The sequence below is a fragment of the Daphnia pulicaria genome, chromosome 11 (assembly GCF_021234035.1).
Source record: "Daphnia pulicaria isolate SC F1-1A chromosome 11, SC_F0-13Bv2, whole genome shotgun sequence".
Taxonomy (NCBI): domain Eukaryota; kingdom Metazoa; phylum Arthropoda; class Branchiopoda; order Diplostraca; family Daphniidae; genus Daphnia; species Daphnia pulicaria.
The window spans coordinates 3,840,934-3,853,796 of record NC_060923.1 but is presented as its reverse complement, the minus strand read 5'-3'; the positions used below and the strand labels follow the sequence as shown (position 1 = coordinate 3,853,796).

The 12,863-nt window shown below is 37.8% G+C and overlaps 4 protein-coding genes across 6 annotated transcripts; 3 read left to right on the top strand and 1 right to left on the bottom strand.

Moving 5' to 3' along the window:
- Positions 1-53: 53 nt before the first annotated feature.
- LOC124315366 (actin-related protein 6-like) lies at positions 54-3,725 on the top strand. Of its 2 annotated transcripts, none has more exons than XM_046781006.1 (11): positions 54-82; positions 193-280; positions 343-460; positions 522-714; positions 776-968; positions 1,041-1,248; positions 1,321-1,583; positions 1,665-2,273; positions 2,947-3,172; positions 3,238-3,345; positions 3,414-3,725. In XM_046781006.1, the coding sequence occupies exons 2-8, from the start codon at positions 201-203 to the stop codon at positions 1,792-1,794; spliced, it is 1,185 nt and encodes a 394-aa protein (XP_046636962.1). In that variant the 5' UTR covers positions 54-82; positions 193-200; the 3' UTR covers positions 1,795-2,273; positions 2,947-3,172; positions 3,238-3,345; positions 3,414-3,725. The 2 variants fall into 2 exon arrangements, with proteins under 2 accessions (XP_046636962.1, XP_046636963.1); XM_046781007.1 differs by having other exon boundaries at positions 70-116.
- Positions 3,726-3,873: 148 nt separating this feature from the next.
- LOC124315404 lies at positions 3,874-5,726 on the top strand. The gene is made up of 6 exons (XM_046781065.1): positions 3,874-4,163; positions 4,231-4,431; positions 4,494-4,784; positions 4,854-5,135; positions 5,197-5,316; positions 5,391-5,726. The coding sequence occupies exons 1-6, from the start codon at positions 4,055-4,057 to the stop codon at positions 5,486-5,488; spliced, it is 1,101 nt and encodes a 366-aa protein (XP_046637021.1). The 5' UTR covers positions 3,874-4,054; the 3' UTR covers positions 5,489-5,726.
- Positions 5,727-5,808: 82 nt separating this feature from the next.
- On the top strand, positions 5,809-10,393 carry LOC124315378 (tyrosine-protein kinase transmembrane receptor Ror-like). Of its 2 annotated transcripts, none has more exons than XM_046781025.1 (9): positions 5,809-6,724; positions 6,817-6,987; positions 8,055-8,158; positions 8,222-8,795; positions 8,857-8,990; positions 9,068-9,242; positions 9,297-9,334; positions 9,404-9,562; positions 9,643-10,393. In XM_046781025.1, exons 4-9 carry the CDS (start codon positions 8,384-8,386, stop codon positions 9,883-9,885), a joined length of 1,161 nt encoding a protein of 386 aa, XP_046636981.1. In that variant the 5' UTR covers positions 5,809-6,724; positions 6,817-6,987; positions 8,055-8,158; positions 8,222-8,383; the 3' UTR covers positions 9,886-10,393. The 2 variants fall into 2 exon arrangements, with proteins under 2 accessions (XP_046636981.1, XP_046636980.1); XM_046781024.1 differs by having other exon boundaries at positions 5,809-6,779; positions 6,853-6,987.
- Positions 10,182-12,543, bottom strand: LOC124315226 (golgin subfamily A member 5-like). The gene is made up of 7 exons (XM_046780754.1): positions 11,955-12,543; positions 11,485-11,891; positions 11,239-11,426; positions 10,894-11,163; positions 10,659-10,828; positions 10,466-10,596; positions 10,182-10,388 (listed from the first exon to the last, which is right to left on the bottom strand). Exons 1-7 carry the CDS (start codon positions 12,436-12,438, stop codon positions 10,305-10,307), a joined length of 1,734 nt encoding a protein of 577 aa, XP_046636710.1. The 5' UTR covers positions 12,439-12,543; the 3' UTR covers positions 10,182-10,304.
- Positions 12,544-12,863: the final 320 nt, after the last annotated feature.

Genomic DNA, 12,863 nt, shown 5'->3' with positions numbered 1-12,863 from the left:
AATTAAATAAAACTGGGACAACTTCACTAAATTGCGCATTTGCTCATTTGTTATTATTGTTTTTCGACGCAGCGTTTGAAAGGTTTTTTTTCTTATTTTACTCCAAAACTAATAATGTATGTTTTGATTTAGTAAAAAGTTATTGTAACAGCTTAATATTTATACAAAATACATTTCCTTCTCTCCCACTAGCATCAACAATGGCTGCAAAGCACATTTTTGTGTTGGATAATGGAGGATTCAACATCAAAGCCGGTTTTGCAAATAATGCAGAACCCCGGTAAATATAACAGACTATTCATAATTTTTTCGTCTACTATAAACCGTATCCACCCTCAATAGTGTTATGCCAAATGCAGTAATGAAAGCAAAAAGTGAAAGAAGGCGACCATTCATTGGTGACCAGCTTGATGAATGTCGGGATGTTTCTGGTCTCTTCTATATACTCCCTGTTCAAAAAGTAGCCACTTAATCACTTCACAATTTATGAAAATGAATTTACTATATTTGTTTCAATTTAGGGCTATCTAATTAATTGGGACACTCAGAAAGATGTTTGGGATTACTTGATGGGAAAAGACTGCTTTAATGTTCACATCAATTCAACTTCGCTTGTTTTGACTCAGCCATATCTAAATTTCCAGTCTATTCAGGAAGGAATATGTGAATATTGGTTTGAAGAAGTGGAGTGTGAATCTCTCCTGACAATTAACCGTGAGTTGTCTGTGGTTAATTAATTTAATCTTTTCCTCATGGAATTTTAATGTTATTACAGCTGGAACTTTGAGTGCCTACAAATATGGAAAAGAGAACCCTACTGAATTGTGCTGCTTGGTGGTAGACTGTGGTTACAGTTTCACACACTTAATCCCTTATGTACAGGGAAAGAAAATCACAGAATTTGTTCATAGGATTGAAATTGGCGGCAAGGTATTAACCAATCATCTGAAAGACATTATTTCCTATAGGTAACTTTCACACACAAGTTATAAATAAATGACAAGTTTTTTTAAAGAATATCTTTGAAACGCCATTTACAGGCAATTAAATGTCATGGATGAAACGTACGTAATCAACCAGTTGAAAGAAGACACTTGTATGGTATCCACAGATTTTAATAGCGATATGGCGTTGTCTCAAAAGAGAGGAAAAGACAATCCGTTCGTTGTAGATTACATTCTTCCTGATTTTACTACCATTCGTAGAGGCTATGTGCGACCAAAGGACGAAGCAGGGTCCGGCGAACAGGTCTGAAATTTTTGCTGATGTCAGACGTGTGTGTTCAATTGTTATAATACATTACACTTTTCGTCTTGCTAGGTTATCAGGATGAATAACGAACGTTTCGCTGTCCCAGAGCTGTTGTTTCATCCCTCTGACATTGGAATCCAGCAAATGGGAATATCCGAAGCCATTGTTCACGTGATTGAACAATTTCCTTCCGAAGTTCAAAGCCATTTGTACAAAAATATTTTGCTGATCGGCGGATCTTGTTCTTTGCTCAACTTCAAAGAAAGGGTTGAAAAAGATGTAAGGACGATGGCTCCGGCTGAGTGCGAAGTCCGCATCAACATGGCATCCAAGTAAAATATAATATTTTACCATTCATTTATTTGAAGCGACATTAACCATCACCCATTATCTCATCTTTCATCTCCTTATAGTCCAGTCACAGATGCCTGGCGAGGAGGATGTAGCTTAACTAAAGATCCTCAATTTTCTTCTCAGTTGGTAACACGTCGGGAATATGAAGAACATGGATTTTCTTTATGTCTTCAACGTTTTGATGTATGAGTTTTTCAACAATAAAATGTATTTCTTTTTTTCATCTTTTTTCGTCTTTTTTTTCATGCTTATTTTTTTCAATTATTATTATTTTTTTTTAAGTTTTTGGTTTTTATTATATTATTTAACTGTTGCAAAATATTACCACTAGGTTTGAAGACTGCCTCAGGCTCTTTTAACCCTTGGCTGATATTGCACAAATCAGTGTGAAAAACAGCTGAGTGGAAGAATGTGCTGGTGAAACTGCGTCACGGTATTTATTGAGACGTTTTATCTCAAAAGAGTGTTGCTATCGTGAGAGAATAAAATAACGGTGGCTTGTAATCAAGTGTCTACTGCGGTTTTGAAAAATTCACAAAACATATCCCACTCTACTTGAAAACGTTCCAGTGCTGGCAGCCTGGCACGTGTTGATTCTCCTCGAGTGAGCAGCTAGCCGGCAAGGAATATCTCGATAACAACTTAACAAGCAAACACAGTACATTTTGGTAAGTTGAGAATCATGACTTTTTTAGTAGTTGTTGTTTACATGTCTTTAAGGATATTGAGAAAGTGTATTTTGACAATTGTGTGGGTGTGTGTGGGATTTATTTCTGTTCTGGGAAACATTATTGCTGGAAGCATGCTGATATAGGTAGTAAATATTGTTATTTGAACAAGTGTGAATCTAGTGTAGCAAAAATAGTGGAATGGGGTTCCACTAAAGCAGTAGCCTACTTAAGTTGTCAACGCCTTAGCTTTTTGTTCGTTTCCTCGACGTATTTGATACATCAGCCACAGTCCATAAGGTTCATGTTTCTCCATTTTTTCCCAGAGTACTAAACCAGCTGCCGACGAAAGGTTGACAAAAGGCATCATAAATTGTGTGTAACGGTTCCTTGGAAAAAGTATTAACTTTTTCGCTTTGCTAGTCAAATTCCTCAGACCAGTCGTCTCAGATCACAATGTGGAGCTTGTTATTCTTTTTTCTTTTTGTTCCATCTGCTTTCTGTTTTGTAAACAGAAGCCAAAAAAAAGTTTAGTAGAGGGTGGAGTCGTACACAATATCCGTATACTATAATCTCGTGGGTATTAGTCTATAGCCTACTGCGGAGAGTATTACGTTTAGCGACCGATACAAAGTTTGAAGCCAAGCTTGTTACCCGAATATTGTTATTATAGGTCGGAACCGAGAATGGTGTTGACGGAGCAAGAGTTAGTCTTGGCTATAACCAAGTCTCAACGGGACAGAAGAATTCGTTCAGCTTTATTCACGCGCCGGAATACGGTCAATTTCAGTGAACAAGCCGCGTGCGATAGAGAAATTCAGCGCTATTTGTGTCTTAAAGGAACAATTGCGTACAGATTCAATTGTTGTATCGTCCACCAGCCGTGGAGATTCAATCAGGTAAAGAATGTGGTTTTGATTGAGTTATTCATTTCAATGAACGATATTTGGTTTGTGCTTGCCAGATATCAGCACTGAACGATCACGGATGGGATGAACTCGGTCCAACAAACGAAACACTTCACTCGATTTACCGCACCTTGCCTTTTTATCAGGAATCTATTGCATCAACGGTAATAGTTCTATACGATTTAAATTATTCTTTTCGGATCGTTTTGAATTCTTTGGGTTTTGTTTTTAGACCAACCTTCGTGTCGGAGAGATAAATAACTTGAATAAGAAGACCAGTAGTGTAGGCAAGGATTCAAAGGCAAACAAAAATCTGGTAATCGACTATGATTCGGATCGCAAAGTTGACATGCCCAGCTGGGGTGCACGTCTTTTGAGCTGTATTTTCGCTTGAAATTTCCGAGCTCATCAATCTTATTTTTTCGTGCTGTTATATTTTACAATGCGTCGTTTCCTCATTTGCGTTTGTTCCCTCATGTATTTACACACTTTGGTGTGTAGCGAAAATTGTTCGATTTCTAATACAGATATTCTTCTTGCGACAGTTATTCGTCATTTGAAAAGTTTGTGCGGAAATCGGTTGTTAGATTTTTTGAACTTAGATACAATTAATAATTTGCTGTTGGATAAATTATTAGCTTCTGCGTAGTTCGAATTCTGTCACTGTCAGGGAATAAAGAGTCGAGAAGCATATCGAATTACCGAAATAAGAGGCAGTGGAATGGTCTGGCAACGCCGATCCTCCTAATTAATGAGAAATTGATTTGTTTTGATCGTCTGCTGACACTCCAAAAGGCTCCTACAGACTAGTCACAATACGAATGCTTTTTACTTTTGAATCCACCGGTCTACTTCTTTTTATATTCGTGCAATATGTATAAGCCAGTTCCACAAGTACACTCTAGCAATGAAGGTGAAGATTCCGAGAGTGAACTTTTTAACTCATCGACTCTCAACTTCGACGAAAAATCTCCTCAATATGGTATGCAAGAACAAGAGCGTTTGTTTGAACATTTTCGATATGACTGCCATTTTTTTTCTCTCCACAGATCATTCAGGTGGTGTTGCTCCCCAGCAAATGGAAAAACCTTCCATGTCAGCGGGGAGGAAGATCGCTCTAGCATTATCAATAGTGAATTGTGTGGCTTTCATCATCCTCTTCTTGTGGATTCTACCTTGTGAATATGACACTTGCAAAGCTACACATAGTGTGAAAACCAAAGATTGGGAAGTTAATTTGACAGGAAAAGGTATTTTGAATAATTGTGCATGGTTTTCTTTGAAATAATGATTTTAAACATTTTTACATCAGGAGTACAGGCTATGGGAATGGCTTCGTCACTAACTAGCAAGTCAAAGGAAATGCTGATCCTGTTAAGCAGCAAAACTACTCATTCCATTTCAAGTTCATATTGCTTTAGTAATGAATCAAATAACTTGCTTGGCATCCGAGCTGCAGATGGGAAATTAGTTTGGGAGAAAAATTTTACAGAAGCAATTCAGTATCTCAATTGCTCCCTGATTGATGTGGACAATGATGGTGTTGATGACTGTTTGCTGTTCCCTGTTGTTAAAAGTCTCTCAGCATTAAACTCCCTTACAGGTAAGGCATTCTTAGCCAGTACCAATTATCACAGTTTACTCTATGGTTAAATTTTAAATTTATGTGTAGGATCTCTAATGTGGCATTTTCAAATTCCACGAGATGATTTAAAAATAAAACCAGCTGCCGAATTACGAATAATTGACATCGAGACATTTGCTGATCTCAATAATGATGCCATTTCTGATATTGCTGTCATCATGAGCGATTTGAAGGCGCAGTTTTTCATTGGCATATCGGGAAGTAATGGAGAGTTGCTCTGGCAGTTTCCTCTAAACACAAGCTGCATCCCAACCAACCAGTCAATTTCCATTCACAGTGTGTTGTCCAACTTTTGTTTTAAAGAACCAGGTAACTCATGGCAAAAATCATGTTTGAGCTTTGTAATGTCTAATTATTTCTTCCCTTGCAGAGTTTGGTAAAACAAACGTTACCAGTCGATTTTTGTCGTATGGGCGATCACCTTCAGCACCAAATTTCCCTCCTTGTCTAAAATGTGATGCGCTTACAAGCGGAATTCCGAAAGCACGATGTAAAAACATTTTTTCATTTGATATTTGCAAATGATGATGACTCTTATTAAAATTGTATTTTTCCTTTTTTTAGATTTGTTTCATAGAAGCGCCAACGACTTCTTAATTCGTGCTATTGTCAACTGTTCTACGCTAGGAACCATCGTCAAGAAAACAATATTCGATATTTAATGTAGGTCCCTTAATTGGGTTTTCAATTTCACACATGTTGTCTCCTCAACGGACATTTCTTAACGTTAGCTATAGTCACTTTAAAATGCCTTGCAATGCTCGTCTTCTTTTTCAAACTTCAGACCCAGCAAAAAACTGTCACCCAAATTATTATTTAAGAAAATCTAATTTCATGTTCGTTATGTACTAGTCTTTGAACTTTTTAAAAATGGTTCAATAAAAAAAAATGCACTGGAAATTGTTGGGTACGAAATTTTTAAATAGTAGGCTAACGACATCTTCCCTAGCTGTAAAACTTTACTTCTGTCTTTTGTTATAAAACAGTTTGGTCTTTTCTTGGAAACTAAACCAAATTCTAAGTGGGAGATAGAGCAACGAGTCCATGCGAAGAACTGGGAAAAATTTAAACTTACTAATTACATCGCAACGTGAATTTAACAAAGCCTTTATTTCTAGTAGTTACACCTACGTACCGTTTCTGCAGAGAGACCCCATGCCGGTGCGATTTATGTTTCAAGTCCTTTATAAAATGAAGCTTTTGTTCTAAGGTTGGGGACAATTTAAAATAGCTGAGACTTGACGAAGTTTGCTGTTAACTTTGATCATGAAACGTTTGAGCGCTAGCTCACCATCATTAGAAGTTTTAGAATGCGGAGAGGGAACGTTTCTGGTTTCACGATCATCCCGACATAATTTTTCCTAATGTTGATCATCAGTAGAACGGAATCGATTTCGTTTGGGTATAAAAGTAATCCGATCCACATGACGCCTTGTAGTTCTTGGAAATAATGCGAGATGGGCGACCAGATTGGTCTTGGCCTTGGCCGAAATTCCGAATGAAATATTTCTGTTGTTTGGGATCGTGCTGAAACTCATCGTTCGTCTTCTTTGGTGATCGGTTCGTCGCCAAATGTTTCAACACCCTCCCTAGTTGACTCAATGACCCGTAAAAAAATTATTTCCGATTTTCTACTTAAAAAGGCAAGTAAATTTTTTTAAATAACTATAACCTTTGTGTGTTTGACGTCATAAGCGTTGAATGGGATTTGTTAAAAAACATTTTTGTTATGTAGAATGCAACCTTCAGATGTGCACAATGATTTATGAATTTGTGATTCGTTTTCAGAGGTCTATCTCTTCACGTCGTTCGCGTCGTCGCCGTCGAATCGGAAATCTATTCCATCAGGATGCTGTAGCCTACACCTTAAAGAGGACTGAGCGCATAGCTTGTAGCCAGTACAGTCAACCTACACGACATGCTCGAGAACCTTCTCATAACTAATTTTTGCTGGTTACTTTCTCGTTGCTCTATTCGCGGTCGTTAACAGCGTGGGAAATGAATCAATCAGTTCCTTTGATGAAAGGTGCTCCGGATTGCCAATCAGCTCGCTGCGGAATGGATGCTGGATGTCGTAAACAACCCGATGGATCGTTCATTTGTGTTTGCACTCACGATTTCAGCCAAGAAAGATCCGATACGCCCTGCCCACGCAAAGTCGGTAAGTGAATTGTATTTCAATTATCGCCTACTCTGCTACGCTAAACTTGGTTTTCGTATAACTTTTTTCACAAAGAGAGATGTTGCATATTGTAGACGTAACGTCATACATTCTGTAGACATTGGGATATTGTACTTTCGTCGAGTACGTGCTCTGTCAAACGTAGTTGAAATCTCTTTTTGTCTGCGACACATTGTGACACGTGAGTTATTCCCGACTTTAGAACAAACAGTAGGCTATGAATGATCCAAGAGGGTTAGGTTACGTGCCAAGGAATTGCAAATTCTAGTTTTCCATCGCAGTCAGCAAAGTAGTACATATTACAGGAAATAAGAATAGAAGTTAAAATGACGAAAGATCAAGATCAGGTTCATATTTTCGTTCGAATTTCTGAATTTTATCCTTGGTCGACAGCGATGATTCTTATTGATTTTTTTCAGCTTTCGAATAGGCCTGTCAGTCATAAATTTATTACGGTCTACGTCGCTAATCCCCTACCATAGTTACATGGTGGCTAAATGGGGTCGTTGTGCATGCGTAAGTAGCATGGACCTTCCTCAGAATGTTATTTTTAAAGTTAAAAGGCAATTTGAAAAAAATAAAAAATCACCATAAGGTATACATCCAAATTCGGTTCACAGCTCCTCAATGGTCCATTAAGCTTTGCTAGGCCATGAGTAATGCGGTATCGTGAAATGACTTCTTCTCAATAAAGTCTAGTTGAACCGGGAATGGGCAGTTTAGTACAAAGCGTCTTTGATTTAAGTTGGAATGAGAAAGCCGGTAACCATGGCTGCCGTGAGCTGTAAATTCTATAACTGTGTACAATGTTCAAATTATGTAAAACTATTTTTTGGTTAAAATCTTGACTTCCGGTGAATTTTAAAGTAAATGTTATGTAAATTATTAGAGCAGTTTGAGATCGTATAGTCGCTTAGCACCGACAACGAACTTTATGGTTCGCGAAGTCTGTTAGTTAGAAAACGGTTGTTTAGGAGCTTGTATACATTACCTAGCTGATTGTTTTTTTATTTTTCATCTGCTATTGTTATACGTTCTAAATGCAGTGTCCGGAACGAATTCTTATTATCCTGTTAATAATAAGACGTTGATTACCATCCATCGAAATGGTCGAAATAATGAGCATAAATTATTCCCTCGCGTGTTTAAGGTAAATATTTTATTACTAATCTTCTTGTTCGTATATTGCAACTAACTCCGTTTACTGTTCAAGGCTCATCTACCGGTTTCTGTACTGACTGATGAGATTCCAGATCACTCTTCGTCAATGAAAACTGTTGCGCTAGCCTATTCAATGCCCATAACTCTAATCATGGCATTGATTGGATTAGTTTTTCTCTCAATCAAGTAGATTAGGTGGGTAAGAATTTACAGGATGACCAACAGGAATCGAACTGTATTGCGCTTCGGTAGGAATGTTTCCCCAAAAGAATTCTTAACCATCAACACCGACTACTTGAGAATAGTCGACCAAGTGGAACAGAATGTCAGCTCCCGTTCCTTTCTCCTTTTGCGTGAGTGGATCGAACTTGAAACTGAACTCGGTGAAGGTTGTTTTGGTAAGGTTTTTCGCGGTCGACTACGCCGCCCTGATTCATCAATCCAGTCAACGGATCCCTCCTATATTAATCTGGAGAGCAGTCAAGCTGTGGCAATCAAAGTTCTCAAATCTCCGTCACCTGGAATCGCTTCAACCACTGCGCAAAGCGATTTTCTCCGAGAAGCAGAGATGATGGCTTCGTTCTCTCACGAGAATATCTTGGCTTTACATGGTGTTGTTATCAATGGTGAGTTTAAAATTCAAATGTTTGTATAAAACAAAATCTATAACTGATTAAATCATTGCAGAGTTTAGTATCGGACCATGGGTTGTATTTGAATACATGGAGTTGGGCGACCTAGCTCAGCTATTACGTTCCTCCAACGGCTATCCTAGTCCTAAAGATAAAGATACCCTCATAGGCAGACATAAATTGAATCAGGCACTGTCAAATTTTTGATTTTATTGTTATTACTGTCAAATTTTTTTACTATTTATAATACGGTTGGTATTTTATAGGAGGATTTGCGCTCCATAGCAGAACAAATTGCAAATGGTATGAAATATCTTTCGTCAAGGCATTTCGTACATCGGGATCTAGCGTGTCGAAACTGTTTGGTGGGTGAACGGCCATCTGTCAACCCAGCTTTTAGCAGTAATCGTTCAAATCTTATCATCAAGATATCGGACTTTGGTAATAGCAATAATTTAAGAGGATTATACTTAAAATGACGTGTGCTCTTTTTAGGAATGAGCAGAGATGTTCATACCACTGATTACTACAAGGTAAGTGATTGGCCTAGATGTTTTTAATTTGGTCAGTTATAACTTAAATGTCTGACTCAATTTTTTCAGATGGGATCTTCTCAATTTTTGCCGGTTAGATGGATGCCCCCCGAATCAATTCTTTATGGTAAGTTTACTCGGGAATCGGATGTCTGGGCTTTTGGAGTTGTCCTCTGGGAAATTTTCTCGATGGGCGCCCTCCCATATTACGGTCACTCTAATGAAGAGGTACTTACCATTTTTCTTCAACCATTTAATTAAATCTTGAGCAACAGAATGATAACCATCTACCCCATCGCATCTCATAGGTGATAACAATGATCGTCGACAGCGTTCTTCTGGAGCCACCAAAGTCTACTCCTTGTTTGATTCGGCAACTAATGTATGAAGGTTGTTGGAAGAAGGTGCCATCCGATCGTCCTTCTTTTTCAGAGATTCATGCCAAACTCGCTGGTTTTTCGAGTACAGCACCGTTGTCGGAACAAGCAGAATGTGAAATTTATTCTAACTGTTATGCCTATCTCCAACCTTTACCGGATTTGGAACCATAATTTCCCTCACACAATTTTGGTATTGCGGAAAGTTTGTGATCTTTATAATAGTTGCTATATTAAGTCATGCGCTTGCGTAATCATTTATTTAGTCTTCCTGTTCGTATTTCCCCCTCAATATTTATTATTCTCACAAATTATTGTTGGAATAAAAAATACATAAAGTGTCACCGATTGAATTATGAACAGCAAATTCATTATTCATTTGCGTAACCTCGTTGACCTATGCTTGTAATTGTTAAAGATTGTGGCAACGAACATATCCTTTTAAATTGTTACAAAGCAACATTTTACCATAACCTTTAACAACAAAGTGTATTAAACAACCAGGTGATTATCACATAAATTTAGAAATGATCTGTGGTCAAAGTCAGAAGGGAAATGTATAGTAAAAATTCGAAAAGCAATATTTATTTCGGTCACAGAGAAGTCGTGTGGTTTTCGTGCATCTCTGGCGTGTAAGTGAGAAGGACAAAGGCAACCCAAAAATGAAGAACCACCATCTAGATATTTTAAAAAACAAACAAAAAAAAAGCATTTATATCAAGAATGTCAAAAGTATTAATATTTCTTCACTTACATAGAAAAAGAGCACTAATCGAGCAGCGGGTCGCCGGCGCAATGCCTGCCCGAAACGGAAATTTAAAGAATCCAAGCTGGAATAGGCATGTCGCATACGACGCGAAACTCCTGTCGTTACTTTTGCCAATTCTAGAACCATAAAAAAACTTCATCAAGCATTCCCCTTATTCTTGAAATTGATATGGCTTTACCGTCATCTGTAATATTCAGTAGAACGCGCGTAGAGTTTTCAGTTTCAGATGGAATTCCACTTCGTTCTTTATTAGCTCTTTCCAGCTGAAGCAATAATGAACTGCGTTCCGACTGCACTGCTTCCAAAACTGCTTGTTTTGCAACTAAAGTCTCAGTCAGCGTTCGAAGCCTACGAAAGAAAAAAGAACGACATGAAATATTATCTCTCAGGAGAGCATTTAACTTCATTCGTACCGTTGTTCAAACTCATCTTGAGAAGGCGTAGTGGAATTGTTTTTTTTGCTTGTCAACTGGTTTCTCACTTTATTCAACTCGGTTTCGAGTTGTTGAATTCTTCCTACAGACTGCACTTTTTGTTGAGAAAGATCTTCGCGGACGTAGCGCAGCTCTTCGTCTAGTTGCTTTAGTTCGTTCTCTATCAACTCTTTCTTGGATCGCTCTTCTAGTAACCGAGTTTCAGCTTGATTATTAAGTTCACGAATCTGGCGAATTTCTTCCTCGTACCTACATTTCAAAATGCAAGTAATAATTTGAGAATTAAACTGAAAAATTGCTTACCTCGACAATCATAATGCTTACCTCGCCTCAAGATGAGCGATTTCCTTTCTACACTGTTGCAATTGAGAATTCGACTGAGCTGTTTCTTCTCGTAAAAGATCACGTTCTTGTTGAAGTTGGTCCAGTTCTGCCATAAGCAATTCGTTAGGAAGTTGGAAGCTTTCGACTGTTTTATGTTCTTTGATATCTTGCAATAATCTATCCTTATCCTATAGAAAATATGAAACTTAATTTGAAAAGTTTTCAACATAATTTCATCAATAATACCTGGAGGATTCTTTGAGCCCGAAGTTTGTATTCATTAAATGATTGATGAGTCGATTCGAGCTCTTCTTTTACTGTCTGAAGTTGATGTTGATACTGTTGTGATTCACCCATTAAAATGCAACGCTCTTTTTCCAATTGGTTAAACTGAACTTTAGTTTCAACTTCGAATGATTGCCTCTTTTTAACTTCAGTTTCCAACTGTGCTTGCATGTGTTCCAGCTTTGTTTGGTACTCCTGTTCAACATGGATTGCTTCTACTTTGCTCTTTAGGGTAGACAATTCAGCATCTTTGTCAAGGAGTTGGTCAGCTAAGGTCATGTTCTCTTTCCTCAATACAGATAATTGCTGCTCGACTGATTGCACCACTGCTATCTGACTTTTTAACTGCTGTTCCGCATTCTTAGCTTCTAAAATTCAAATACAGGACATTACTTTAAACAGTCATAAAAAGTTAATAATATATCACAAACCTTTCTGAGCTTGTTTAGCATGTTGCATAGATTGCCTTATTTCTTGATTGATTGATTTGATCTCTTGTTTCAGGAGATTGTTTTCTTGAACTAAGGTCAAGTCATTCCCACCCAACCCATTAGAGTAGGAGGTAGAATTTGGAGCTGTGCTGACACTAGAAGCGTCCAGCACATCACTATTTGCATTTAGTGATGCCATAAGAGTAGCGTCAAGATCAAGTTTAGATTTGCCTGCCTTAGAAAGATCAGACATGGAAACACTATTTTTAAAATTAGCTGCAGTAGAACTGTTTTGCGGGGCATGATTATTTGAGAAATCCGAAGCAACTGAAGCAACCGAAGCACCTGAGTCTCGTCTTGAATGACTGGGAGTAACTCGATCTTTCGTTACAAGTACCGTTTGCGCAGCAACTGCAGCAGCATTCTTGTCAATTTTCACTAGAAAATCTTCTGCCTTGCCGGCCAAATCAGTTAGCCAAGACATGTTCAATAGTCAGCCATCAACCTAATTTAGCAAAGTTTAAAATTAGAGCATCGGGCTAGGATGAAGAAACTGATGACGAAAACAAATTCACAAGTCAGCTGTCTGTCAAATTCTAACAGTGTTGCCAATTGCATCCATACTTCAAAATAAAAAAAAAGGCGCCATTTATTTAATTTAAAAAACAGGTGGGGGGGGGGAGCAGCTGTCCATTTAATGGGGAAAATTATGAAATTTGTTGCTCTATTAAAATGACATAGATTTTTCACCACCGTATCTCATCAAATTCCGTGTTCCATTCCGTTGCCCCTCTCAACCCTGTTTGTCTTTTGCTCTTCATCAATATATTATTTTCTTGAATAATATACTACATTTCTATTAGAGAATAGTTTTTTTTTATTTTTATTATAACAGTTTAGGCTAACTGG